Source organism: Oncorhynchus masou, chromosome 26 (assembly GCF_036934945.1).
Source record: "Oncorhynchus masou masou isolate Uvic2021 chromosome 26, UVic_Omas_1.1, whole genome shotgun sequence".
In the NCBI taxonomy this organism is placed as follows: Eukaryota; Metazoa; Chordata; class Actinopteri; order Salmoniformes; family Salmonidae; genus Oncorhynchus; species Oncorhynchus masou.
Genome location: NC_088237.1, coordinates 1,492,658 through 1,520,232, shown reverse-complemented (window position 1 = coordinate 1,520,232; position 27,575 = coordinate 1,492,658). Strand labels below are relative to the sequence as shown.

At 41.3% G+C, this 27,575-nt stretch overlaps 1 protein-coding gene across 1 annotated transcript; it reads left to right on the top strand.

Moving 5' to 3' along the window:
• The first annotated feature begins 249 nt into the window (after window positions 1–249).
• On the top strand, window positions 250–27,562 carry LOC135514623 (ATP-binding cassette sub-family F member 3-like). The gene is given in 22 exon segments (XM_064938056.1): window positions 250–262; window positions 265–354; window positions 13,173–13,320; window positions 13,474–13,550; window positions 14,026–14,081; window positions 14,210–14,307; window positions 15,479–15,601; window positions 16,120–16,386; window positions 16,533–16,613; window positions 18,964–19,023; window positions 19,102–19,158; window positions 19,405–19,427; window positions 20,427–20,482; window positions 21,107–21,307; window positions 21,596–21,672; window positions 21,930–21,974; window positions 22,067–22,199; window positions 22,575–22,663; window positions 22,773–22,864; window positions 23,449–23,581; window positions 25,050–25,137; window positions 26,449–27,562. Coding segments are annotated over 22 exon segments (2,166 nt in total). The 3' UTR covers window positions 26,608–27,562.
• The last annotated feature ends 13 nt before the right edge of the window (window positions 27,563–27,575 follow it).

Below are 27,575 nucleotides of genomic sequence, written 5' to 3'. Positions count from 1 at the left end.
ATACTTCTTAACTACAGTATACATATCTCCCTGGCATAATACATAATTTAAAACAAATAATGATCCCACAGTCCCTTCCCCGATTTAATCGTGGGATGCAATAACAGCCCAAAACAACAACTCTTATTTGGGGGAATGTAATGTGAATACACAAGAGAGATAAAAATTTAAGCAAAATATAACATAGAAAATACTACAATACCCATAATGCATAGTTTGAGAACATACCTTGTCGCATATTGTGGGCACATGCGCTGTTCTTGTGGATGAGCCGGTGTATCATGGCGACATACGTGGATATTCTGAAGAGCGAGTTTCCCGAAATTGACACTGAAGTGTTCGAATATATCACGGGTAAGAGACTGTAAATGAATGGAGAGGGTGTGTGGATCTCGTACACTTTAAAATGCCGGCGGCTAGATGAGTGGCGGACGGCTTCTTCTCCACGTGAAGTAACGTTAGCTAGCATAGCCGTCCCACAGCGTTGACGCTCAGTCAAGCCAAGTTAGGGGAGACTAGCTAACGTTAGCTTGTAGCTAACAAGTAACATGCCATTAGTTATCTTATCGGCCCGGTTGAACAACTAACTATAACCGGGTGAGCTAGACTAGCTAATTTATTGCCTTGAATTACTAGCCAATTAGCTGCTTCTATGTGGTTTTACCGGCATGTAGTAGTACATGAGAATTAGTTATATAGCGCTTTAAAGACCCAAAGTCACAAAACATCAACCTAAACACGAACAAAGATTGGGGTGGACTCAAGGAAGGGAACGCGTAATCGTATCTATGTTTGGGTTTTTGGTATGAATCCGGCTTACATAGAGTTTCCACTACTTCCGAATTCGTCAGACGAAGTTCCTCCCGTATTCATTTTGGGGGCACGCGGTGCTGGGGATTGTGGGAAGGTGTGCGGCGAGAACCCTTACAAGCCAAGCGCTATAAAAAAGTTACGCCTCGATCACACCGACAGGGATCGCTGAGTTTGCCTTGAAGCGTTCATATAAACCGCTTGACATAAATGGTCGCAGAAGGTGAATGTTTAACTTTTGTCGTACATACATCTAGATGATGCTACGTGACCATTTTGCGCTATCAATTCAAGGGCTTTATTGGCATGGGAAACATATGTCCACATAAGCAAGTGAAGTAGATAATAAACAAAAGTTAAATAAAAATATCACTGTCGGTGTGATGAAGGCCTTAAGCTCTGCTCTACTTTATGCAAATTGCACGCTGCCACTGCTGCGGTTAACCAATCAGGTGAGCAGTGACTGTTTGCTTGAAAATCTTCAGTTCATGAAACCGTTTCCCGCCTGTTATTTGTTCTGGGCAAGCAAAACTAAAAAAGATGGAAGACGGCCAATCATCGCAGTGTCTGGTTTTTCAATTCTATGTTATGTCACTTTGATAGATAGAATACAGAGACAAAATCAGAAGGTAAGTGGCATGGAGGAGGATTGTGAGTGAAGAGAGATTTGCACAACAATTAGTGCTTAAGTGATTACCCTAAATTCTGGTTATTTTTAGTTTTTTTTAAATAACTAATTGACCAATGTTGGTTCAATTATTTGAATTCCATTTCGTAAATGTTTTTTTCTGTGATTTCAATGTGCAAATTGCACGGTTTCTCTTGAGAAATCAGATCCAGCCAAACTGTGCACCGTAGTAGGGAGTTGAAGTTTCCAACAGGCCAATATTCTACATAGTTTAAGTGCATCATTTACTACAACCATAATCCCATTGAGCATCTATTTGTCTGGTCAGTGTTTCTTTTAGGCCTGCTATTGAAGAGACAAAATAATGTGTGATTGTGAGGGGATATAGAGAGCAGCTGTTACTTCACAAGGTATCTCAACCTGAAAATACCTGCTCAAAGTGATTGATAGTTGGTATTCAGCAGTCATAAAAGGCTTTATTTACTTTGAAGAACTATTCAAATATTTTTTTTCCAGACAACATAGGTAGTAGCTCTGAGGTGGGATGATGACTTGGAATGAAGTAATAGTCATCAAATAAAACTAATATAATATACACAACTGAAATATTTTATTAAAGTCATGTGAATAAATTATGGTTGATAAGCAGTAATGGGCAGTCACTACCATAATGTGACTTTTGTATTAGTTGTTTTATTCTATGTCACAGCATTCAACCCATATTAAAAAAAATTATTGAACCGAAACCAACTTGACCTCAAAACACTAATCACTGAACACTAAAAACAATGCTGCTAGCTAGCTATGAACATTGATCAACCTAAACCTCAAAATTGTGATCAAAGCCACCATTTATGACTGTATTGACAATTAAATTTGCCCACCAACGGATAGAAATCACAAGTAACACACACATTGTAAATGATACACAAAGCATTAATTTCCCATGTATAATGCTACGTAGTGTATGAGGGCATCTGAAGTTAACATTATGATTCTCATATACTGAACAGAAATATGAACGCAACAGGCAAAGTGTTGGCCCCATGTTTAATTAGCTGAAATAAAGATCCCAGGAACCTTCCATATGCACAAAAAGCTTATTTCTCTAAAATGTTGTGCACAAATTTGTTTACGTCCCTGTAAATGAGCATTTCTCCTTTGCCAATATAATCTATCCATTTGACACGTGGCAAATCAAGAAGCTGATTAAACAACATGATCATTACACAGGTGCACCTTGTGCTCGGGACAATTTTATTTAGATTTTATTTATTTAAACAGGTAGGCCAGTTGAGAACAAGTTCTCATTTACAACTGCGACCTGGACAAGATAAAGCAAAGCAGTGCGACACTAAGAACAAAGTTACACCTGGGATAAACAAACGTACAGTCAATAACACAATACAAAAATCTATATACAGTGTGTGCAAATGTAGTAAGATTAGGGAGGTAAGGCAATAAATAGGCCATAGTGGTGAAATAATTACAATTTAGCAAATAAATACTGGAGTGATAGATGTGCAGAAGATGAATGTGCAAGTAGAGATACCAGGGTGCAAAGGAGCAAAAAAATAAATAACAATATGGGGATGAGGTAGTTGGGTGGGCTATTTACGCATGGGTCAAATACAATTTGATTTGATTGCTGACCTATACTTATTACTTACTGGACTAATAACTCGGTAACTAGCAAAGAATGTCAACAAATGTGCACATGCAACTCTGTGCTCTGAACTGATCTGAAAAGTGCATTCACTCTCGGGTGATGGAAAGGCTGCTCACGGGCTACCCCACCAATAGAATTATACACATAGTGCAAATTAATGGGGCGAACTCAGTGAAGTTCAGTCTTGAGTCTGCGTGGCCTGGCATTTTTATTGCACAGCAGTCCCGTAGGAGGTGCGCAGTTTAGCGTGAACATTGCTGATTATCCCATATATCCAGTGAAAACATTCTAAATCACCTTTCCCTTGCACAGAAAACTCTGGGGGCGGAATAGGCTAGTTGATAGAGCTTCAGGCCTGATCCAGTTGATTGATTTGATACAATGTTGCACTTTACTAGCAATAGGTCAGGGCAGACGGGCTGTAGAGAGATGAATATGATTGAAAGAAATGTAATTTTCATCCTTTTATTTTTGACCTTTTTTATTTGTCGGCTTTATGTATTTTAACTTAGTTGAAAAGGGACGTTATAGGCCAATGGCTGCATTGTCCGTCTCCGAGTTCCATGCGCTCATTTAAGATATTTAGCATCCAATGATCACGGTTTAACAGTGTCCATATGGCAGAGGCTGGTGCTCCTGCAGTTAGTTGAATTTTTACTTTGATTTTTACATAATTTTAATTAAGATTTTTATGATTAACCATGTGATAATGATTTTGAGAAACAAAGACATTTGAAAAACTGTTCCACGAAAATATGCATATGAAAATCATAACTGGCACGCAGATAGGTAGAAATGGTAGGATAAATTGTATGCATTCCCAAACTGGAAACTCATGCACATCCTATGAAGTCTATAAAATAATTGCCTCTGTTTCTATTTTCAAGCAAGGTAAGACCCGAGGAACCTTGGGGGTAATAAAAGTGTGTGTAGGTGAAAACAGGTCAAAATTAACAAAAAGGTTTGCTGTGTGCCTTCACTCTGTCTTCTTCCTCATTTGGGCCTGCTGTTTCAACATAGACAGGGAGACCGCACCAAGAACCTGTCTGTCTCCCGCTTTTCTCTTTATCCTTTGTAGTGTGTGAAACAACACAATGTCTTGTGGGAACCTGCACAATGTTATTGCAATAACTGAATTTTTTACAATGTATCGAAATAATGTTTCTCACTACCCCAGCTAGGTGCAAATTGGGGGAGGGACCCAACAAATAAATAGCTTTGCATGTCTGGCTCATATCAATCGTATGGCAAGAATTATCTCTGCTCAGAGGGCCTTATAAATAATTTTTGCAGAGAGAGAAGCTAGTGTGGAAAGAGTGTCTTCCACTTTGGAAGATGAATAATTTTCAGAATATAAGGATAATGTCTCAGTGAGTTGTAAGAAGAGGATGAGATTGACCCTCAGCCAGCCCTAGGACCAGCATGTCAGCAACCTCCTGCAGGCTGCTGATGAGCTGGATAAATATGGATGGAAAAACGTCTTTCAAAAGGAATGAGCATGGCTGCCAATGTGATAAGGACGCAACCAGGGCCAACTTGGAGTGCGGTTACTCATCTGCAGGACATAGTCTTCCTTTGAACTGTTTATCCCAGACACCATCCAGAAAATCATTCTGGACGGCATTCATTTGGAGGGAAGGCGTGTTTTTGGAGGGAGATGGACCAAACTCGGTTGCATGCATACTTTGGGGTTCTTATCATTGCTGTTGTTTTCAGATCCACAGAATCCTTGTGGAATGCAGAGAACTTTTCAGTGTAACAATGTCTCTGTGAAAACTTCCACATTTATTTCCAGGATTATCCGCTTCGATAAGCAAGACACCAGACTAGCTCTGCGGCAGATAGACAAGCTAGCTGCAATCAGGTCAATGTGAGACGTGGGTGGACCGCCTTCCCCTGTTTTACAACCCTGTGCACAACGTTACTGTTGATGAACAGCTTAGGCCATTTAGGGGCCTGTCCCCCTTCAGGCAGTACATACTGGAGGTCGACCGATTCATGATTTTTCAACACCGATACCAATTATTGGAGGACCAAAAAAAGCTGATACCAATTAATCGGCTGATTTTAATTTATTTGTAATAACAACAATTACAACAATACTGAATATTTATTTTAACTTAAATAATACATCAAAAATATCAATTTAGCCTCAAATAAATAATGAAACAAGTTCAATTTGGTTAAAATCATGTAAAAACAAAGTGTTGGAGAAGAAAGTAAAGTGCAATATGTGCCATGTAAGAAAGCTAATGTTTAAGTTCCTTGCACAGAACATGAGAACATATGAAAGCTGGTGGTTCCTTTTAACATGAGTCTTCAATATTCCCGGGTAAGAAGTTTTAGGTTGTAGTTATTATATGAATTTAAGGACTATTTCCCTCTATACCATTTGTATTTCATTAACCTTTTGATTATTGGATGTTCTTATAGGCACTTTAGTATTTCCAGTGTAACAGTATAGCTTCTGTCCCTCTCCTCACTCCTGCCTGGGCTCGAACCAGGAACACAACGACAACAGCCACTTACATTGGCTTACTGCATTCGCGTAACAGGCAGTCTCCTTGTGGAGTGCAACGAAAGGCAGTTGGTTATAGCGTTGGACTAGTTACCTGTATGTTGCAAGATTGGATCCCCCGAGCTCACAAGGTCTTTCTGTCTTTCTGCCCCTGAACGAGGCAGTTAACCCACCGTTCCTAGGCCATCATTGAAAATAAGAATGTGTTCTTAACTGACTTGCCTATTTAAATAAAGATGGGGGGAAAAATTGGCCAAACCGGTGTCCAAAAATACAGATTTCCGATTGTTATGAAAACTTGAAATTGGCCCTAATTGATCGGCCATTCCGATTAATCGGTCGACCTCTAGTACATACCGTCAAAACGTGAAATATGGAATCAAGATCTGGGCTGCCTGTGATGCTGCTTCATCATATGCGTGGAACTTTCAAGTGTATATGGAGAAGCCAGATGGAGCCCCTAAGAAGAACCAAGGGATGCGGGATGTCCTGGATGTGACACAAGGACTCCGTGGCTACATCAAATGCAATACTTTTTTTACTAAGCACAAGCTGGGACAGGAGCTCCACAAGGAAGCTGATGGTGGTAGGAACAGTACAAAAAAACAAGCCCAAGCTCCCACCTCAGGCCTATTCCTCTAAGTTTGTATTCACAGCCCACGTGTCCCGAGTGTCCTACGTGCCAAACAAAGGCAAAAATGTGATACTCTTGAGTATGCTGCATAGGGATGGGAGAATATGTGGCCAGGAACATCAAAAAACAGAAATCATAATGCCACAAAAGGAGGGGTGGACAATTTAGACAAGCTGGTGACTGGCTCCAGCTGCAAAAGAATAACCCTACGCCGGCCACTTGTGATATTCTTCCACATCTTGGACATCTCAACATACAACGCATTTGTCATCTGGACGGTGTTGAACCCAGATTGGAACAGTGGGAAGCTTCAAAGGAGACGGCTCTTTCTCGAGGAGCTGGGCAAGGCATTGGTAAGACCTCAAGTCCAGAGGCGGCAACACATCCCAAGCACCCCGGCTTCTGCAGCCATCGTGAGGAGGATGCTGTTGCACCACCCGCCAGACCCACAGAACCAACAACTCCAATACTGGAAGTAAGTGCAATGTTGAATTTGTGTGTGTGGCTGACTCTCCTACCTTGGCCTGCTGTAACTGTGTATGTGTGTACACTACCGTTTAAAAGTTTGGGGTCACTTAAAAATGTTCTTGTTTTTTAAAGAAAAGCACATTTTTGTCCATTAAAATAACATCAAATTGATCAGAAGTGCAGTGTAGACATTGTTAATGTTGTAAATGACCATTGTAGCTGGAAACTATTTTTTTAATGGAATATCTACATAGGCATTGAGGCCCATTATCAGCATCCATCACCCCTGTGTTCCAATGGCACGTTGTGTTAGCTATTCCAAGTTTATCATTTTAAAAGGCTAATTGATCATTAGAAAACCCTCTTGTATTTATGTTAGCATAGCTGAAAACTGTTGTTCTGATTAAAGAAGCAATAAAACTTGCCTTTAGACTGAAGACAGTCTCAATGTCAACAGTGAAGAGTTGATGTCGTTTTAATGGACAAAAAATGGGATTCTTTCAAAAACAAGGAAATCTCTAAGTGACCCTAAACTTTTGAACGGTAATGTGTGTGTGTGAGACGTTAGTAAAATTCCTGAATGAATTGTTTTCATCATTCTAGATTGCAGCCGGTAGCAACGAAGAAGCGCTGCCGTGTGTGTGGACCCAAGAACAGGAAGACACAGAACACATGCATCAAGTGCAAGAAATACATTTGCAACACACAGTAAAACTCTGTCCCTCATGAAGTGTGAAGACTGAACTTAATTTGTGTTCAATGGGACTCATTTATCATTTCCATAAAATACTGGGTGTAAAATTAGTCCTTCCAATTTGTTCAGTTCAAAGCAATAAACATCAATAGTGATAACCTTGTTTCGTTTATATTTCTTCAAGATTAACATGATTTTTTTCCACCCATGTCTTGGTACTTTTTTAAATCAAAAAACAAATTACGCTTTTATTGATGAATGTGATCTAGCAGAGGAAAATGGCAAATATTAACCATGTATGCTGTCTATATTGCTTGTAATTTATATAAGTCAACATCTACAGTTGAAGTTGTAAGTTTACATTACACTTAGGTTGGAGTCATTGAAACTAGTTTTTCAAACACTGCACAAATTTCTTGTTAACAAACTATAGTTTTGGCAAGTCTGTTAGGACATCTACTTTGTGCATGACACGTAATTTTTCTAACAATTGTTTACAGACAGATTATTTCACTTATAATTCACTGTATCACAATTTCAGTGGGTCAGAAGTTTACATACACTAAGTTGACTGTGCCTTTAAACAACTTGGGAAATTCCAGAATAATGTCATGGCTTTAGAAGCTTCTGATAGGCTAATTGACATCATTTGAGTCAATTGGAGGTGTACCTGTGGATATATTTCAAGGCCTACCTTCAAACTCAGTGCCTCTTTGCTTCACATGGGAAATTCAAAAGAAATCAGCCTAGACTTCAGAAAAAACATTGTAGACCTTCAGTCTGGTTCATCCTTGGGAGCAATTTCCAAATGCCTGAAGGCACCACTTTCATCTGTACAAACAATAGTACGCAAGTATAAACACCATGCGACCACGCAGCCTTCATACCACTCAGGAAGGAGATGCATTCTGTCTCCTAGAGATTAACGTGCTTTGGTGCGAAAAGTGCAAATCAATCCCAGAACAGCAGCAAAGAACCATGTGAAGATGCCGGAGGAAACAGGCACAAAAGTATCTATATCCACAATAAAACGAGTCCTATATTGACATAACCTGAAAGGCCGCTCAGCAAGGAAGAAGCCACTGCTCCAAAACCACCATTAAAAAAGCCAGACTACGGTTTTCAACTGCACATGGGGACAAAGATCGTACATTTTTGGAGAAATGTCCTCTGATCTGATGAAACAAAAATCGAACTGATTGGAGATAATGACTGTTATGTTTGTAGGAAAAGGGGGAGGCTTGCAAGAAGAAGAACACCATCCCAACCGTGAAGCATGGGGGTGGCAGCATCATGTTGTGGGGGTGCTTTGCTGCAGGAGGGTCTGGTGCACTTCACAAAATAAATGTCATCATGAGGTGGTAGGAAAATGATGTGGATATATTGAAGCAACATCTCAAGACATCAGTCAGGAAGTTAAAGCTTGGTTGCAAATGGGTCTTCCAAATGGACAATGACCCCCAAGCATACTTCCAAAGTTGTGGCAAAATGGCTTAAGGACAACAAAGTCAAGGTATTGGAGTGGCCATCACAAAGCCCTGACCTCACTCCTATAGAAAATTGAAAAAGCAAGGAGGCCTACAAACCTGAATCAGTTACACCAGTTCTGTCAGGAGGAATGGGCCAAAATTCACCCAACTTATTGTGGGAAGCTTGTGGAAGGCTCCCTGAAATGTTTGACCCAAGTTAAACAATTTAAAGGCAATGCTACCAAATACTAATTGAGTGTATGTAAACTTCTTGACCCACTGGGAATGTGATGAAATAAATAAAAGCTGAAATAAATCCTTCTCTACTATTATTCTAACATTTCACATTCTTAAAATAAAGTGGTGATGCTAACTGACCTAAGACAGAGAATTTTTTTACTATGATTAAATGTCAGAAATTGTGGAAAAACTGAGTTTAAATGTATTTGGTTAAGGTGTATGTGAACTTCCGACTTCAACTATAATTCTTAAGTATTTTTGCGTCACTTGTTATGTTTGTATTGTTTTAAAAACCCAATAATGTTGTGGGTCCATCAGAACCACAAACATTGGGTGAATAACAAAAACATGAACACTACACAAGGGTTATGTATGTTTTCAAAATGTATACTGCCTCCAGCTCAAATTGTAAAGTGGTGGGTGTCGTGCAGGTAGTCTCCCGAAAAAATAGTATATGGCTTTTTTTTTTTTTTTTTGCAAAAGCCATCAGAAACCCTGATGTGCAGTCTCTTGGGACATTCACTGGGCCTTCTTCATCTGCAGACAGGCTTTCGCAGCTTTATATATGAGGGGACAGACAATGGTTTTCCTTTCTAGGGACTTGAACTGGAGAATCTTTTCATAATGTCCTCCCACAACCCGCCCTATCTAACTAGTACTGATGGCTGGAGAAGCAAATCCTTTCAACCTCTTCCATTGCTGTTATCTACAAATGCATTTGGAGCATGAGTTTTTAATTAATTATCTTACATCAAGCTAATGTCAATATGAATTTAGCTAGCTGTAGTATGTGGAGTTGGCTAGCTAGCAGCTTATTAGCCTGCACAGAGTGGCGTGCTGTAGCTAGCTAATAATACATACATTTTGAAAAATCTATTTATTTACTTACTTGAATAGGTTCATGCCTACAACGCGGCCAATTTTGTCAAGAGGATGTGCTGGTTCTGGTCAAAACGTACCATTGGGGTAATAAGGGCAGGGCTGCCCTACCACATTTTGGGCCCCTGGGCACCGACCTTCAGGGCCCCCCCCCAAAAAAAAAAAATGCTGGGGGGGTGGGTATTTTTAAATTTTTGGACATCAATTAACTTACTGTATTTCAACACATTTTGCCTGGTGCAGAAAGAGACATTTGCAGTTTTATAATGGTATTCTACACATTTTGTCATGAGGGTAAGAGAAAATGTAGCAGGTTCTTTTTACCCCTTTTTCGTGATATCCAATTGTGACTCGTTTCAGGAAACTCGGCGTATGTTTTGTGTTACTACTTTACAGGAGAGGCATTTGAACGTAAACTTTTTGTTGGTGTTGATCATAAGGTGGTTTTTGGCAGAGATGCCTTCTGGAACATGTGAACTTTCATTTGCCTTAATAACAAACTTATATGCCATCTGTAAATATGAATACAGTTGTTGAATTACTAGCCTAGTTGGTTTAGCCAAGGAAAAAGACTTTAATGTTCCCGCTAGCCATGATTGTCTGAGTTAATGAGTGTGATGGACATGCCGAGAGATGAGTTCGGATTGGTCTGCCATGTAGCATGCTTCTGTCTATAATATGAGCTGTCAGTATGTGTAGATAATCCTTTCTAACGTGGCTTTTATGAAAGATATCAGGTAGTTGAACTGCAAAAGAGTTACTCTCCACTTTCTGGAGGACCGAGTTTTGAAATCAGTGGGATTAGAGTATGATAGCTAAGGAGATGGAGAAAATTTAGGCGTTTGATTGCAAATATGCAGATGGAGTCGGAAAGAGAACAGAAGGCTGATGTATAAAACACCTCTCCGGATTACATCTTAAAACTAAGGGCGACCATGACATCCATGACGGAGAGGGAGAAAGCGTCCATCCATGTATACGGATAAAAGAGTCTAGCTAGCTACATTTTCAGATATTACACCTTTCTAATGTTGTCAAAGTCGTTTTCATTTTAAGTTGAAGTGTACTGCCAGCTAGCTAACGTTAGCTGGCTAGCTAGTTAATGTTACATGTTTGATCTGTGTAGTAATATCATTAGTATCTCAGAGCGATTTGCATTGCCAGTTAAATAGCCTAATGTTAACTAGCTAACATTGAACCTGGTTGGTTAGCTACCTGCAGATTCAAGTAGGGTAGTAACGTTATGAGCTGGGATTATGGTTTATTGTTTAGCTAGCAACATCTCTAAACAAATAGCTACACAATGCAAGTAACTATTTCAATAGAATGTCTATGATGTCATTGTGACAATTGTCGATAGAGGTAGCTGGTAAATTCTACTCTGTTTTCACAAACACTCATTTGAGTGTGCCAGAGAGCAGAATAATTTATGAATTTACGAACGCTCAAAACCCGTTGAACATGGCAGGTGTCAGTAAACTTTGGAAAAAAAGCGTAATTACATTTTTGCCAGCAGCACAGTTGGTCACCAACGCTCTGGATAACATAAAAACAGCCTAACCAGCTCTGCTAGTGAGAGTAAAATGGTCAGTGAGCGGTCATTTGTGTCTGGAAGTAGCTAGCATAAGATAGCCAGTTAGCTTGGGTGCTTGCCTGCTGTTGTTAGGTCAGAACGCCCGGATCAACCCTACTCCTTGGCCAGAGTGTACAGTGTGCGCGCTGAAAGCTCAGAGCAAAACACTGAATTTACAAACTGACAATCTGACCACTCTGAGTTTACGAACGCCCTGAGCACATTCTGGCACTCCAGATTTAAATGTTCGAACACACCTGTAGTATAAGCCAGCCTTTAGTCTTTAAATCTTAGGTTGTTTAGTACATAGACTCACATGTGAATCCTTAAAGAAATGGGTGGGGCTAAAGCTTAGGAGGGTGTGAACGATGCTCAATGGGTGTAGACAAAGCTCTCCAGTAGGTACCAAAACATTTTCGAGAGAGAGATCCCGCCGCACTGCTTCTTGACACACTGCTCGTTTAACCGTAATCCAACCACACCAATGTGTCGGAGGAAACGCGTTCTCTGGTGTGATGAATCATGCTTCAAAATGTGGCAGACCAACGGATGAATCTTGTTTTGGCGAATGCCAGGACATTGCTACCTGCCCCAATGAAGAGTGCCAACTGTAAAGTTTGGTGGAGGGGGAATAATGGTCTGGAGCTGTTCATAGTTCCACCTCATTGAACACCTTTGGGATGAATTGGAACGCCTAATTGCCCAACATCAGTTCCCGACCTCACTGATGCTCTTGTATCTGAATGGAAGCAAGTCCTCACAGCAATGTTCCCAACATCTAGTGGAAAGCCTTCCCAGAAAAGTAAAGGCTGTTATAGCAGCAAGGGGGCGGACTAACTCTGTATTAATGCCCATGATTTTGGAATGAGATGTTCGATTAGCAGGTGCCCACATACTTTTGGTCATGTAGTGTATCTGTTTTTGCAATGGATGCGTCTCAATCCACCGCATCTGCCTATGTCGCATCTGCAGTGAAAGATGACAGCGCAAGAGAGGTGTCTGTCAGTCCATGAGATGTCCCGAAATTAGGTTTAATCACAAAATATGACACTCACAACTCAAGCATCTTGGGACGCGTCTAAAGTCGGTACAGCCAATCTGGGAACTTCTGTCTGAAACGTCCAAACAGTTTGGGCAACACACTAATATGACCCATCTGTGCAAAAGTGAAACTGTGTTTTACTCTAGGACTCCAACAGGCCTCACAAGACTCGTCTGGAGGTCCCGTGGAACCAGCTGAAAACTTTTTATGGAAGTACTGTATTTAAGGAGACTGTTTAGTGACAAATACTTGTTAAAATAACAAATATAGTGTTTCCTGATCTTCTATCTCTCAGATATAGGATAGACACTTCAGAACAAGCTTTGTTTAGATTTTAGTTGTTCCATGTAGTGAATCTGTTTGTGTGGGCTTATCGCGCTCAGTCCCAAAATACATTTTTTCATCAAATAATGTTTGTATATATTGATACTTCAAGGGATACCCCCCACAAAAAAAAAACATGAATTGAATATCTTTATGAATTTTCTATGGTTTCTGTAGAACTGGAAATTGACATTTCTAAGCTATATTTCTATCCTGTGTGATAGGGGTGTTGGACTGTGGAGGGGCGGAGTTTGAGGATGGAGAGGAGGTGTATGATGCGATTGGTGGGCTGCTGCAGGGGTCATCGGCTGACTGTAAAAACGAGGATGACATCCGGGACATCTGTCAGCAGATGTTCAACACTCTTAAACTGTAAGTGCAACAAACACACAAAACCTTAACACCCACCTCTTTCACAACCAGCGTCCAACACAAACATTAACTAACTGCCACACACCAAAGGCTAATAATTGATGTAATTTGCTTGCTGATTCATCAAAAATATACTCATGTCTTCCCCATCAGGAGTAACGGCCATGCCGCTTCAAAGCAAGTGCTGCTCGACACTCCGGTGCAGTTGTCTCAGATATCTGCAGAGTGTGGTAAGTCTGCATGGGACTTAGGTCTTGCTCTTTGTTGTCAGCTTTACGGTCCAGTATACAGATGTGTATATGTAGCGATGTATACGTTCGATATTCATTCTGGTAGCCTGTAATTTTCTATCTACTGTTTTTAGCCTTTCTTCCTATTTTCTCTACCCTTCCTACCACCTCTCCCATGTCTTTTTAATATTCTCCCTGACTTATTGTTTTGTCTCATTCCACTCCTTCTGTCTTTCCTGTCCTCTACTGCTCGTACTTCCTATTTTCTCTACCCTTCCTACCACCTCTCCCATGTCTTTTTAATATCCTCCCTGACTTATTGTTTCGTCTCATTCAACTCCTTCTCTTTCCTGTCCTCTACTGCTCGTACTTCCTATTTTCTCTACCCTTCCTACCACCTCTCCCATGTCTTTTTAATATCCACCCTGACTTATTTTTTTGTCTCATTCCACTCCTTCTGTCTTTCTTGTCTCAGTATCTGTCACTAACGATGTCCAAGGGATCTGGATGATGAAGAGGGGCCAGAATACAGTAAAATATTTTTTGTTGCATCGTATCTTCTTGTGTATTATGTTCTTTGTCTAAACTACAGGCCTGACATGGACCTATGTTTTTCTCCTGTCAACTTCATCCACTTTTTCTTCCACACACCACCTCAGACGGTGGACGCGAGGAAGCTGGAGAAGGCCGAAGCCAAGCTGAAGCAAAAACAAGGGAGGCGGAATGAACGGGATTCGCAAAAAACAACTAGTCCACTGTGAGTTTCATATGCTTTTCATCTACACCCGAAGACCATGCAAACAGTTTATCGTTGGCAGTGGTGGAAAAAGTACCCAATTGTCATACTTGAGTAAAAGTAAAGATACGTTAATTGAAAATGAATCAAGTAAAATTGAAAACCACCCCGTAAAATGCTACTTGAACTCTGTGAAGCATTTATTTGGGCTGAAATTTGTGAGGCTGATAACTAATGAACTTATCCTCTACAGCAGAGGTAACTCTTCCTTTCCTGTGGTGGTCCTCATGAGAGACAGTTTCATCATAGTGCTTGATGGTTTTTGCGACAGTACTTGAAGAAATGTTCGAAGTTCTTGAAATGTTCCGTATTGACTGACCTTCTTGTCTTATTGATGGACTGTCGTGTCTCTTTGCTTATTTGAGCTGTTCTTGCCATAATATGGACATGGTCTTTTACCAAATAGGGCCACCTTCTGTATACCACCCCTACCTTGTCACAACACAACTGATTGGCTCAAACGCATTAAGAAGGAAAGAAATTCCACAAATTAACTTTTAACAAGGCACACCTGTTAATTGAAATAGATTCCAGGTGACTACCTCATGAAGCTGGTTGAGAGAATGCCAAGAGTGTGCAAAGCTGTCATCAAGGCAAAGGGTGGTTACTTTGAAGAATTTCAAATATAAAATATATTTTGATTTCTTTAACATTTTTTTTTGTTACAACATGATTCCTTATGTGTTATTTCATAGTTTTGATGTTATTCTACAATTTAGAAAATAGTACAAATAAAGAAAAACCCTGCAATGAGTAGGTGTCCAAACCTTTTACTGGTAGTACAAAAGTACAAAATACCACCCAAAAAATAACTTAAGTAGTACTTAAAAGTATGTTTTCTTCAGTACTTTACACCACTGATCATTGGTTTGGTATTGTGACAGCAAAAATACAGATTTCTATTCACCGATGTATGATGAAGTTCAGTTACAGGGTCAGAGTGATATGATTTGGACTGATGTTTCACCTCTGCCTGTCTGTCATTCCTCTGTCTCTTCCACTGGCTTTCTTCCTGTACTCATTCTCTCTGGTTATATCTAATTTGTCTCCTTCTGGTTCCCTCTGTCTATTTCTCCCTCTGTGTCTGTCTCACTCTGTCCTCGTCCGCTCTGCCTACCGCTGTTTGTCTCAGGGTACTGGAGGAGGCATCAGCCAGCCAGGCAAGTAGCAAAAAGGACAGTCGCGTCGACTTGTCCGGGAAGAATCGCACCTACGACATCCGCATCGAGAACTTTGACGTGTCGTTTGGCGAGCGGTGAGGGGTTCACTCTTACGCTGCGTCCCAAATGGCACCATGTCTCTATTAAGCGCAGTACTTCTGACCAGGGCCAATAGGGATCTGGTCCAAAGTACCGCGCTATATAGGGAATACAGTTCCATTTGGGATGAAGCCATACATTCTCCTACTATATCCAGCACTGGAGCAGGTGGTTCATTCTAATCAGCATCATTCAATGCTGTGTTAGCTAGACACCGTTTCCACCAGTATTTACCTGCTATTTCAAATGAGTTGATGTGGTTATGATAGTTACTTTCTGCAAATTACTTTAAAGAATTTCAACACAACTACCTGATATCAAATGGTGCGAAGGAGTGCTTGTTTAAATGAATGGCAACTAAATGAGTAAATCATAGGTTATTCCTGTGTAATTACCCTTTTATTGTTATTTCTTATTTAATATCAGACCGCGAGAAAGAGAGTAGGAGAGCGACAGAGGCATTTAAGTCTGAACCGTAAAGCAATATGCAAGCAAATTGTCTCTGATTTTCCAGGTCCTTGCTGCAGGGGGCGGAGCTGTCGCTGTCGACAGGTCGCCGCTACGGCCTGATTGGCCGCAACGGCCTTGGGAAGACCACGCTACTGAAGATGCTGGCGAGCCGCAGCCTGCGCGTCCCTGCCCACATCACGATCCTGCACGTGGAGCAGGAGGTCGCTGGCGACGACACAGGGGCGCTGCAGAGCGTGCTTGAGAGCGACACGGTCCGGGAGGGGCTCCTGACGGAGGAACGCCTGCTGAATGCGCGCATAGCCAACGGAACGTACGTCAGTCTTACTTACTCCTTACAGTGGAAGGAGTCAATACTGGCAGCCTTGGCAGATTTAAATGTTTTTGCAGGATTTTTACACTTTTGGGTTTGAAACTGCAACAGTCACTAAACCTGCAGTTTATTCTATTCCATGTCAGTGCTGAAGGAATGGAGACTGTTCGACTGTCGGAGATCTATGCTAAACTGGAGGAGATTGAAGCAGATAAGGCACCTGCCCGGTAAAGAGCCACACTAAACATGTCTGTACATAATGTCATATCTGTGTGTTCCTTACATTAGCATTGTATTTACATATGAACATAATGTCATATCTGTGTGTACCTTACATTAGCAGTGTATTTAGGTATGTACATAATGTCATATCTGTGTGTTCCTTACATTAGCAGTCTATTTAGATATGTACATAATGTCATATCTGTGTTCCTTACATTAGGAGTGTATTTAGATATGTACATGTCATTAGCAGTGTATTTAGATATGTACATAATGTCATATCTGTGTGTTCCTTACATTAGCAGTGTATTTAGGTATGTACATGTCATATCTGTGTGTACCTTACATTAGCAGTGTATTTACAGTGCCTTGTGAAAGTATTCGGCCCCCTTGAACTTTGTGACCTTTTGCCACATTTCAGGCTTCAAACATAAAGATATAAAACTGTATTTTTTTGTGAAGAATCAACAACAAGTGGGACACAATCATGAAGTGGAACGACATTTATTGGATATTTCAAACTTTTTTAACAAATCAAAAACTGAAAAATTGGGCATGCAAAATTATTCAGCCCCCTTAAGTAAATACTTTGTAGCGCCACCTTTTGCTGTGATTACAGCTGTAAGTCGCTTGGGGTATGTCTCTATCAGTTTTGCACATCGAGAGACTGACATTTTTTTCCCATTCCTCTTTGCAAAACAGCTCGAGCTCAGTGAGGTTGGATGGAGAGCATTTGTGAACAGCAGTTTTCAGTTCTTTCCACAGATTCTCGATTGGATTCAGGTCTGGACTTTTACTTGGCCATTCTAACACCTGGATATGTTTATTTTTGAACCATTCCATTGTAGATTTTGCTTTATGTTTTGGATCATTGTCTTGTTGGAAGACAAATCTCCGTCCCAGTCTCAGGTCTTTTGCAGACTCCATCAGGTTTTCTTCCAGAATGGTCCTGTATTTGGCTCCATCCATCTTCCCATCAATTTTAACCATCTTCCCTGTCCCTGCTGAAGAAAAGCAGGCCCAAACCATGATGCTGCCACCACCATGTTTGACAGTGGGGATGGTGTGTTCACGGTGATGAGCTGTGTTGCTTTTACGCCAAACATAACGTTTTGCATTGTTGCCAAAAAGTTCAATTTTGGTTTCATCTGACCAGAGCACCTTCTTCCACATGTTTGGTGTGTCTCCCAGGTGGCTTGTGGCAAACTTTAAACAACACTTTTTATGGATATCTTTAAGAAATGGCTTTCTTCTTGCCACTCTTCCATAAAGGCCAGATTTGTGCAATATACGACTGATTGTTGTCCTATGGACAGAGTCTCCCACCTCAGCTGTAGATCTCTGCAGTTCATCCAGAGTGATCATGGGCCTCTTGGCTGCATCTCTGATCAGTCATCTCCTTGTATGAGCTGAAAGTTTAGAGGGACGGCCAGGTCTTGGTAGATTTGCAGTGGTCTGATACTCCTTCCATTTCAATATTATCGCTTGCACAGTGCTCCTTGGGATGTTTAAAGCTTTGGAAATCTTTTTGTATCCAAATCCGGCTTTAAACTTCTTCACAACAGTATCTCGGACCTGCCTGGTGTGTTCCTTGTTCTTCATGATACTCTCTGCGCTTTTAACGGACCTCTGAGTCTATCACAGTGCAGGTGCATTTATACAGAGACTTGATTACACACAGGTGGATTGTATTTATCATCATTAGTCATTTAGGTCAACATTGGATCATTCAGAGATCCTCACTGAACTTCTGGAGAGAGTTTGCTGCACTGAAAGTAAAGGGGCTGAATAATTTTGCACGCCCAATTTTTCAGTTTTTGATTTGTTAAAAAAGTTTGAAATATCCAATAAATGTCGTCCCACTTGTTGATTCTTCACAAAAAAAATACAGTTTTATATCTTTATGTTTGAAGCCTGAAATGTGGCAAAAGGTCGCAAAGTTCAAGGGGGCCGAATACTTTCGCAAGGCACTGTAGGTATGTACATAATATCATATCTGTGTGTTCCTTACATTAGCAGTGTATTTAGATATGTACATGTCATTAGCAGTGTATTTAGATATGTACATGTCATTAGCAGTGTATTTAGATATGTACATAATGTCATATCTGTGTGTACCTTACATTAGCAGTGTATTTAGATATGTACATAATGTCATATCTGTGTGTTCCTTACATTAGCAGTGTATTTGGATATGTACATAATGTCATATCTGTGTGTACCTTACATTAGCAGTGTATTTGGATATGTACATAATGTCATATCTGTGTGTATACTGTACAAAAGATGCATGTTCTGGTTTGATAATTGTTTTCTGTTTCTGTCCCCCCCCTTCTTCTCCTCTCTTTTATACAGTGCTTCAATCATCCTATGTGGTTTAGGTTTTTCTCCCAAAATGCAAACGCTGACAACCAAGTAAGTTTGTGTGTGTGTGTGTGTGTGTGTGTGTGTGTGTGTACGATTAACTGATCTCTCTCTGTGTTCTCTTCACAGGGAGTTTTCTGGAGGGTGGCGAATGAGATTAGCTCTGGCTAGAGCTCTCTTCGCCAAGTGAGTCTCTGCTTGTCACTTTTATCCTGAGGACAGTCTTCCCAATTAAAATACAAGGACAGAGATTATATTAGAATATTTCTGTACATTTATAAATCTCCAATGAGCTTTTTCCTGAATATCAATGTATTATAGATCATCAATTCCATAGACAGATTATCAAGACATACATGTGGCTCTGCTAAATATTCTAAAGCTAGCTTCAAGTCTCTAAGTAATGTGTATATTTGTATTGTCTCTTTTTAGGCCTGATCTTTTGTTACTTGATGGTGAGTGATTAAACCACATGAAGTATTTTTGTTTGATCAGTTCAATGGTGACCAGCAGTCAGCGCAAAGGCCCTCTGACTGACTGTTGGTCTGTCTGTTTGTTTCTCAGAGCCCTCTGACTGACTGTTGGTCTGTCTGTTTGTTTCTCAGAGCCCTCTGACTGACTGTTGGTCTGTCTGTTTGTTTCTCAGAGCCCTCTGACTGACTGTTGGTCTGTCTTTGTTTCTCAGAGCCCTCTGTCTGACTGTAGGTCTGTCTGTTTGTTTCTCAGAGCCCTCTGACTGACTGTTGGTCTGTCTTTGTTTCTCAGAGCCCTCTGACTGACTTTTGGTCTGTCTGTTTGTTTCTCAGAGCCCTCTGACTGACTGTTGGTCTGTCTGTTTGTTTCTCAGAGCCCTCCGACTGACTGTTGGTCTGTATGTTTGTTTCTCAGAGCCCTCTGACTGACTGTTGGTCTGTCTTTGTTTCTCAGAGCCCTCTGACTGACTGTTGGTCTGTCTGTTTGTTTCTCAGAGCCCTCTGACTGACTGTTGGTCTGTCTTTGTTTCTCAGAGCCCTCTGTCTGACTGTAGGTCTGTCTGTTTGTTTCTCAGAGCCCTCTGACTGACTGTTGGTCTGTCTTTGTTTCTCAGAGCCCTCTGACTGACTTTTGGTCTGTCTGTTTGTTTCTCAGAGCCCTCTGACTGACTGTTGGTCTGTCTGTTTGTTTCTCAGAGCCCTCCGACTGACTGTTGGTCTGTATGTTTGTTTCTCAGAGCCCTCTGACTGACTGTTGGTCTGTCTTTGTTTCTCAGAGCCCTCTGACTGACTGTTGGTCTGTCTGTTTGTTTCTCAGAGCCCTCTGACTGACTGTTGGTCTGTCTGTTTGTTTCTCAGAGCCCTCTGACTGACTGTTGGTCTGTCTGTTTGTTTCTCAGAGCCCTCTGACTGACTGTTGGTCTGTCTGTTTGTTTCTCAGAGCCCTCTGACTGACTGTTGGTCTGTCTGTTTGTTTCTCAGAGCCCACTAACATGTTGGATGTCCGAGCCATTCTTTGGCTTGAGAATTACCTGCAGGTAGGTTACTCCTGCTTACCGAATCAAATTCAGTCCCCGATTGGTGAAAGCGTGGACAATAGGGACTTTCTACCATATTCCTTACCCGAGTCCAGGTCAAGGGGCGTGAATGAGTGTACATTTCAGGGAGCAGGGTAGAAAATAGGAGCATACGTTAAATTGTTTTAATTTCCAGAACATGCTGGGTAATTCAAATTTTGCCTCTGGGTGTCCTTGAGACAAAAGGGGTCCTCTACATTGGCAAGAGACACACCTGCTCACGCTCATGAGCCAAGCATACATGGTTAGCCTCAAATGGATTGTGTTGTATCACAAGTTAGGAAATTGCGAACAACACTCAAGCCAAAATGTGACTTTAAGATTGTGTCCCAATAATATTTCCCTTCTCCTGAAGTGTGCACTCATTTAGCACTTCTACAAGTCAAAAGATATTGGATTAATGGAGGCATGGGCTAGCTGGAGTTACCACCATATTTCTTCTACCAATTATTTCCATCCAAATCACTGAATGGAAGTGAATGGATGCACACTTTGGGTGGAAGGAGAGATAATTGTGACATAACTAAATCAAGAGCAACATGTTCAACTTCCATATGGCCCGTTTAACTCCTCCGCCTCCCACAGACCTGGCAGACCACCATCCTGGTGGTGTCCCACGACCGGAACTTCCTCAACGCCGTGGTGACTGACATCATCCACCTGCACTCGCAGCGGCTGGAGAGTTACCGCGGCGACTACGAGAACTTTGTCAAGACCAAAGAGGACCGCCTGAAGAACCAGCAGAGGGAGTACGAGGCCCAGTTTCAGTACAGAGAGCACATCCAGGTTCGGAGCCCACACACTGGCCTACACACACACACACACACACACACTGTCCTTGCACACACACATTTTCTCTCACATTGAGGTATGCACATACAAACTAAAAAGCCTATGGCAAGTGTAATAACAATGCACTCTCTATGCATTTGTCTTTGCTGATTAGTATGTTTATTTTAAATGATCTTGAAATGCCAAACGTATCAACATCCTGCTAGATACTAGATGATATATTATCGTATCTTATTACTATACATTATAATCGTGGATTGATCCCCTCCCTCTGTGTGCCAGGTGTTTATCGACCGGTTCAGATACAACGCCAACAGAGCGGCACAGGTGCAGAGCAAACTGAAGCTCTTAGAAAAACTGTGAGTAACCATCTATTTCAAAATGTTACACGCACCCCACCCTGCTTTCTCTCATGTAGGGCTCCCTGGGAATTACAGCCTGAAAGTCCAATTCATTGTAAAGGATATCTTCCGTCTTGCACATGCATGATGACCTCTGCGTGTTTGTTTGCCTGTGCAAACAGAACAGGTGCACAGGGGAATGAATGGTCAGTGTAAAGAATATCTATTGTCATCCGTCGTCCATTCCCCCCCTGCTCTTCTCTTGTCTCCTGCAGGCCTGAACTCAAACCTCTGGAGAAGGAAACCGAAGTCACCTTAAAGTAAGAGACCGCTCCTCCTGTCCCGAATGAAGTCAGGTTTCAATTCTCATATTAATCTGAGCGCTAACGTGCGTACGTCCGTCTGTCCACAGGTTCCCTGATAACTTTGAGAAGCTGTCTCCCCCGGTGCTCCAGTTGGATGAGGTGGAGTTCTACTATAACACTGACCAGCGCCTCTTCACACAGCTGTCTGTGTCTGCAGACCTGGAGTCTCGCATCTGCATCGTACGTATTAATCACACTGCTCTCAATCCTGAGGACTAGTTCTAAATCACACGCACTGCTAATAGTTAGGGATGCACCGATGTGATCATTCTGGGCCGATGCCAATATTTTCTTTGCGAGTTCAACTGATTCAGATATCTTTTCATTTTATGGCCCTTTTAAATGTCCTAGCACAGATAGAACCGTTGTTGCACTTCCTATGTTCATAAGGCTAGTAAGAACATATCTTCGCCCCCACATCGTCACTGATATATTGTGCCTCCATTAATATTGTACTTTAAACCTGTGAAACACTTCCACAGACAACGCTCTGTGCAACCTTCCAACTGCTAAAGTAGTATCTACAGTCTCTCTCTCTCTCTCTCTCTCTCTCAGGTGGGTGAGAACGGGGCGGGTAAATCCACCATGCTCAAGCTACTGATGGGAGAGTTAACGCCTGTCAACGGCATCAGACACGCCCATCGGTGGGGTTCCATGCTTGACGTCAGCCATGTTCCTCTGCTGCTAGTGTGTGTCTCGGTGGGTGTGCGTGCAGGGAAGTAAACGACAGCTTTATTTCCCTTTCTCGCTCAGGAACCTGAAGATCGGTTATTTCAGTCAGCACCACGTGGATCAACTGGACCTCAACGTGTGTTCAATTGAGCTGCTACTCAACAAATTCCCAGGTGACCACCACCACCAAAACATATCAATACTGATCATTATCAAAGCCTGGGCTGTGTTCATTAGGCACCAAATGCAAAGGAAACTGATTGGAACAGCACTACCTGGACTTGGCCCAATACCCGTTGCGTGCACTAATGAACACGACCCAGGTGGTTGTTACGAATCCCTATGGCGGGTTAGATGACAACGTCACGAAAACAATGCGCTCGCTTCAATGGGGCAAAAGGCAGTGTGTTGTGATTCTGGATGACCAGGTGGCAACAATGACAAGAAAGCTGCCATGTGAGGAATCGTTGGTGAATTGTTTCAGCTAGTTTTATCTTGTTCTTGATACCATGTCTTGTTTTGAGGTGTTTTAACTGATGCTGATGTGGCTAAGATTCGCTAGCTAGCTAACCAAGAACTGTAAAGATGTATTTGAGACAAGTGCTATTTAGGTTTTCAATAAACGTTAGGGACTAATTATAATTTACATTCTGGCAACCGTCTAAGCCAACCCTTTGTTTTGGCCCATGTTGCTTAACAACCAACCCATCTATAGCCTGCAGTCTTTGTCATCTGTAACCCTTTTTGTCCCTCCCAGGTCGTAACGAGGAGGAGTACAGACACCAGCTGGGTGGCTATGGAATAACAGGGGAGCTGGCAACTCGGCCTGTGGCCAGTTTGTCAGGAGGGCAGAAGAGCCGGGTTGCCTTTGCTCAGATGACAATGCCTTGGTAATGCCTTTTATTACACTCCATGGCCGCAAAATTGTACACAGGATTGTCATATTGTAGTAGTAAACTGGTTTTCGTTAAGTTGGAAAAACGTCCTTGTACGAGCAGTGTATAGCCTCCAGACCATGACGTTTAATAATGGCATTGTGACCAGCTTAGCCCGCTGGATTACATTTCTCTATCCTTCAGATGTTAAACCGACTCTGGTCACTCAACAACCCATGGTAGTTGTTGCAAGAGTAGGCATGTTAACCCCAGTGTCCGGGCTAAATTCCCTGATGGCCCCTCTTACCACCACAGCCACCTAATCATCATCCCCAGCCTACAATTGGCCTGTTCAACCTCTCCTCTCCCCTGTAACTCATCCCCAGGTTGTTGCTGTAAAAATGAGAATTTGTCATCAACCAACTTACCTTGTAAATAAGAAATAATATTGTACATCTGTCAAACTGCCTTGATAACACTAGGAACAGAACTGGAGAGAGAGGACACGAGAACACTATTCATTTAGAGAAGTGATAACACTAGGAACAGAACTGGAGAGAGAACATGAGAGAAAGCTATTCATTTTGAGAAGTGTCAAGATGGTTTTAATCAGTCTCGAAATGTGTTATTATTAGGATTGCCGGCATCAAAGCACCCCTAATAAAATGGTCGGAATAGCTCAATGCCCGGTTGGTAACAAGATGTATAGTTTGGCAACATCAAAGTATATCAACATCACTACTCGAACACCAACAACTGCACAAATTGGCCTATAGGTGGCGCTGTATTAAGTTAAGTCTCCGCCCCACTGCCCCGTTTGACGTACAACCACAAAATCAGTGTTTCTCGTCACAAGGAACACATTTTCCTCAAGGACCCATGAGGTCCGCCATATTGGATTTTTTTAATCAAATCTTAAAATCTTCACATGAACCAGTATACTTGTCTCAACTCAGAATGTATGCTCATCATATCAGTCTCTAAGTTTGAGAAAAGTGGTACGTGAAGATGGAAGAGAAAATGGCCTACATTGTAAAAAATCTTATCTTCGCTCTATCACCTTATAACTGATTAAGGGTCTTGACCGACACAAGTCGGAAGGTGTATTTAAAAACAGGTGTTGATATATATTTTAAAAATGGAAGCAGCATGCAATTCAGTTGTGAACCTCAAACGGCTAGCATTTATGCTAATGCTAAAATGATTTTACAAATCTTCACACTAAGTCTAGAGATTTGGCGACTACAGTGTTTGTTCGTCCCTACAAATCTGCAAGGGAATAATTGCTACATCAAACAGCCACTGCATGGCGCTATAAATGATGTACGATTATATTTTGTGAACACTTGCATATAGTACATGTATAATGCTTCAATGCGTTCATCTCTTTCAGCCTGCTCATAAGCCAGCAACAGCTCCCCGTTTCATTGCTGCTTGTAGCTACAGTTGTATCTCTTACTCACTTTTTCTCTTTCACTCTCAGCCCCAACTTCTATATCCTTGACGAGCCAACCAATCACCTGGACATGGAAACGATCGAGGCTCTAGCGAAAGCGCTCAACAAATTCAAAGTAAGCTTGTTAATCTAGAAGAGAAAATGTCCTTTATCAGTAGAGTAAATCTGGAGAAAACCTATCCAAATTCAAAGTAAGCTTGTTAAACTAGAAGAGAAAATGTCCTTTATCAGTAGAGTAAATCTGGAGAAAACCTATCCAAATTCAAAGTAAGCTTGTTAAACTAGAAGAGAAAATGTCCTTTATCAGTAGAGTAAATCTGGAGAAAACCTATCCAAATTCAAAGTAAGCTTGTTAAACTAGAAGAGAAAATGTCCTTTATCAGTAGAGTAAATCTGGAGAAAACCTATCCAAATTCAAAGTAAGCTTATTAAACTAGAAGAGAAAATGTCCTTTATCAGTAGAGTAAATCTGGAGAAAACCTATCCAAATTCAAAGTAAGCTTGTTAAACTAGAAGAGAAAATGTCCTTTATCAGTAGAGTAAATCTGGAGAAAACCTATCCAAATTCAAAGTAAGCTTGTTAAACTAGAAGAGAAAATGTCCTTTATCAGTAGAGTAAATCTGGAGAAAACCTATCCAAATTCAAAGTAAGCTTGTTAAACTAGAAGAGAAAATGTCCTTTATCAGTAGAGTAAATCTGGAGAAAACCTATCCAAATTCAAAGTAAGCTTGTTAAACTAGAAGAGAAAATGTCCTTTATCAGTAGAGTAAATCTGGAGAAAACCTATCCAAATTCAAAGTAAGCTTGTTAAACTAGAAGAGAAAATGTCCTTTATCAGTAGAGTAAATCTGGAGAAAACCTATCCAAATTCAAAGTAAGCTTGTTAAACTAGAAGAGAAAATGTCCTTTATCAGTAGAGTAAATCTGGAGAAAACCTATCCAAATTCAAAGTAAGCTTGTTAAACTAGAAGAGAACATGTCCTTTATCAGTAGAGTAAATCTGGAGAAAACCTATCCAAATTCAAAGTAAGCTTGTTAAACTAGAAGAGAAAATGTCCTTTATCAGTAGAGTAAATCTGGAGAAAACCTATCCAAATTCAAAGTAAGCTTGTTAATCTAGAAGAGAAAATGTCCTTTGTCAGTAGAGTAAATCTGGAGAAAACCTATCCAAATTCAAAGTAAGCTTGTTAATCTAGAAGAGAAAATGTCCTTTATCAGTAGAGTAAATCTGGAGAAAACCTATCCAAATTCAAAGTAAGCTTGTTAAACTAGAAGAGAAAATGTCCTTTATCAGTAGAGTAAATCATGGATGGCTTTTCTTTATAAGCTCACTTTGGCCTCTAGCTAACAATCAATGGAAATTATAGCTCTTGAGCACAGTTTTAATGTGCGTCCATACCCTTAACAACTCTATCCTCTCCTCAGGGTGGAGTGGTCCTTGTCTCTCACGACGAGCGTCTGATCCGGCTCGTGTGCAGAGAGCTGTGGGTCTGTGAGCACGGGAACGTGCGGCGAGTGGAGGGGGGCTTCGACGAGTACCGGGATATCTTGCAAGAACAGTTCCGCAAGGAGGGCTACCTGTGAGTGGTAACTCACCCATTACGTCAATTATGACAGTCATGCCAAGTTGCCAATTGACTTCAATAACCTAAAGCCCCCCCCCCACTCTTCACTCCCTGACTGCCAATCATCATCCCCGGGGGGAGAACTGAGTTTAACTGGCCCGGCATCCTCTCTGCTCCCCCACACTACCGTTTTTGTTTTGTTTGTGATTTAGTTCGGCCCGGCAGTTCAAAGTGGCGTACTCTTGTCCATTGCCCTGAAGCAGATACGTTTTAGGGTACATGGAGGGTACAAAATCTGTCCACATGGAATGTCGATTGTGTGCGTACTCTGAAACTGCTCCGGCCTCCATGTTGAATATGTGTGTGATTGTGTGCGAGAGAGGATACATTTCAAGTGATATGGAATGATGTTTCTCCTGAACATGTGTGCTCGTGATGGAGAGGGATCATCTCTTAATCAGTGGAACATGGGGCTGAGCTGAAATGGAACCCGGTTCCCTACATAGTGCAGTATTTTGGGAACAAGCCAAAAGTGCACCATAGCGTCATTTCAGACACCCCTGGTCGTGTTCACTGGGCACCAAACAGAAGAAAACAGTCTGAAATGGAGGGACTACGTGGACTTGTTCAATAAGAAACGCTCCTTTTCTGTTCCAAATGTTTTCTGTTGCGTACCCTAATGAACACGATCCCGGAAACATCCATATGTTTTAGCATGGGAATCCACCAGCACAACAACAACTGGTACAACAGCAGCAGCTGGCTCCAGGTCTCTTGGGAAGAAGCAGCAGTATCTCCAAGTAAAGAGGGGTATTATATTATATATATATATACATACATACATCTTAAAGACAATTATCAGAATAAAAGACGAAATTCCTTCTGCTTCAACGTTATATCACTAACTTATAAATAGCTGTTGAAAGAACTATTCAATCATAACACCATGCTAAATAAAAAGCTTTAATCATCCATTCGCCAGGTCTG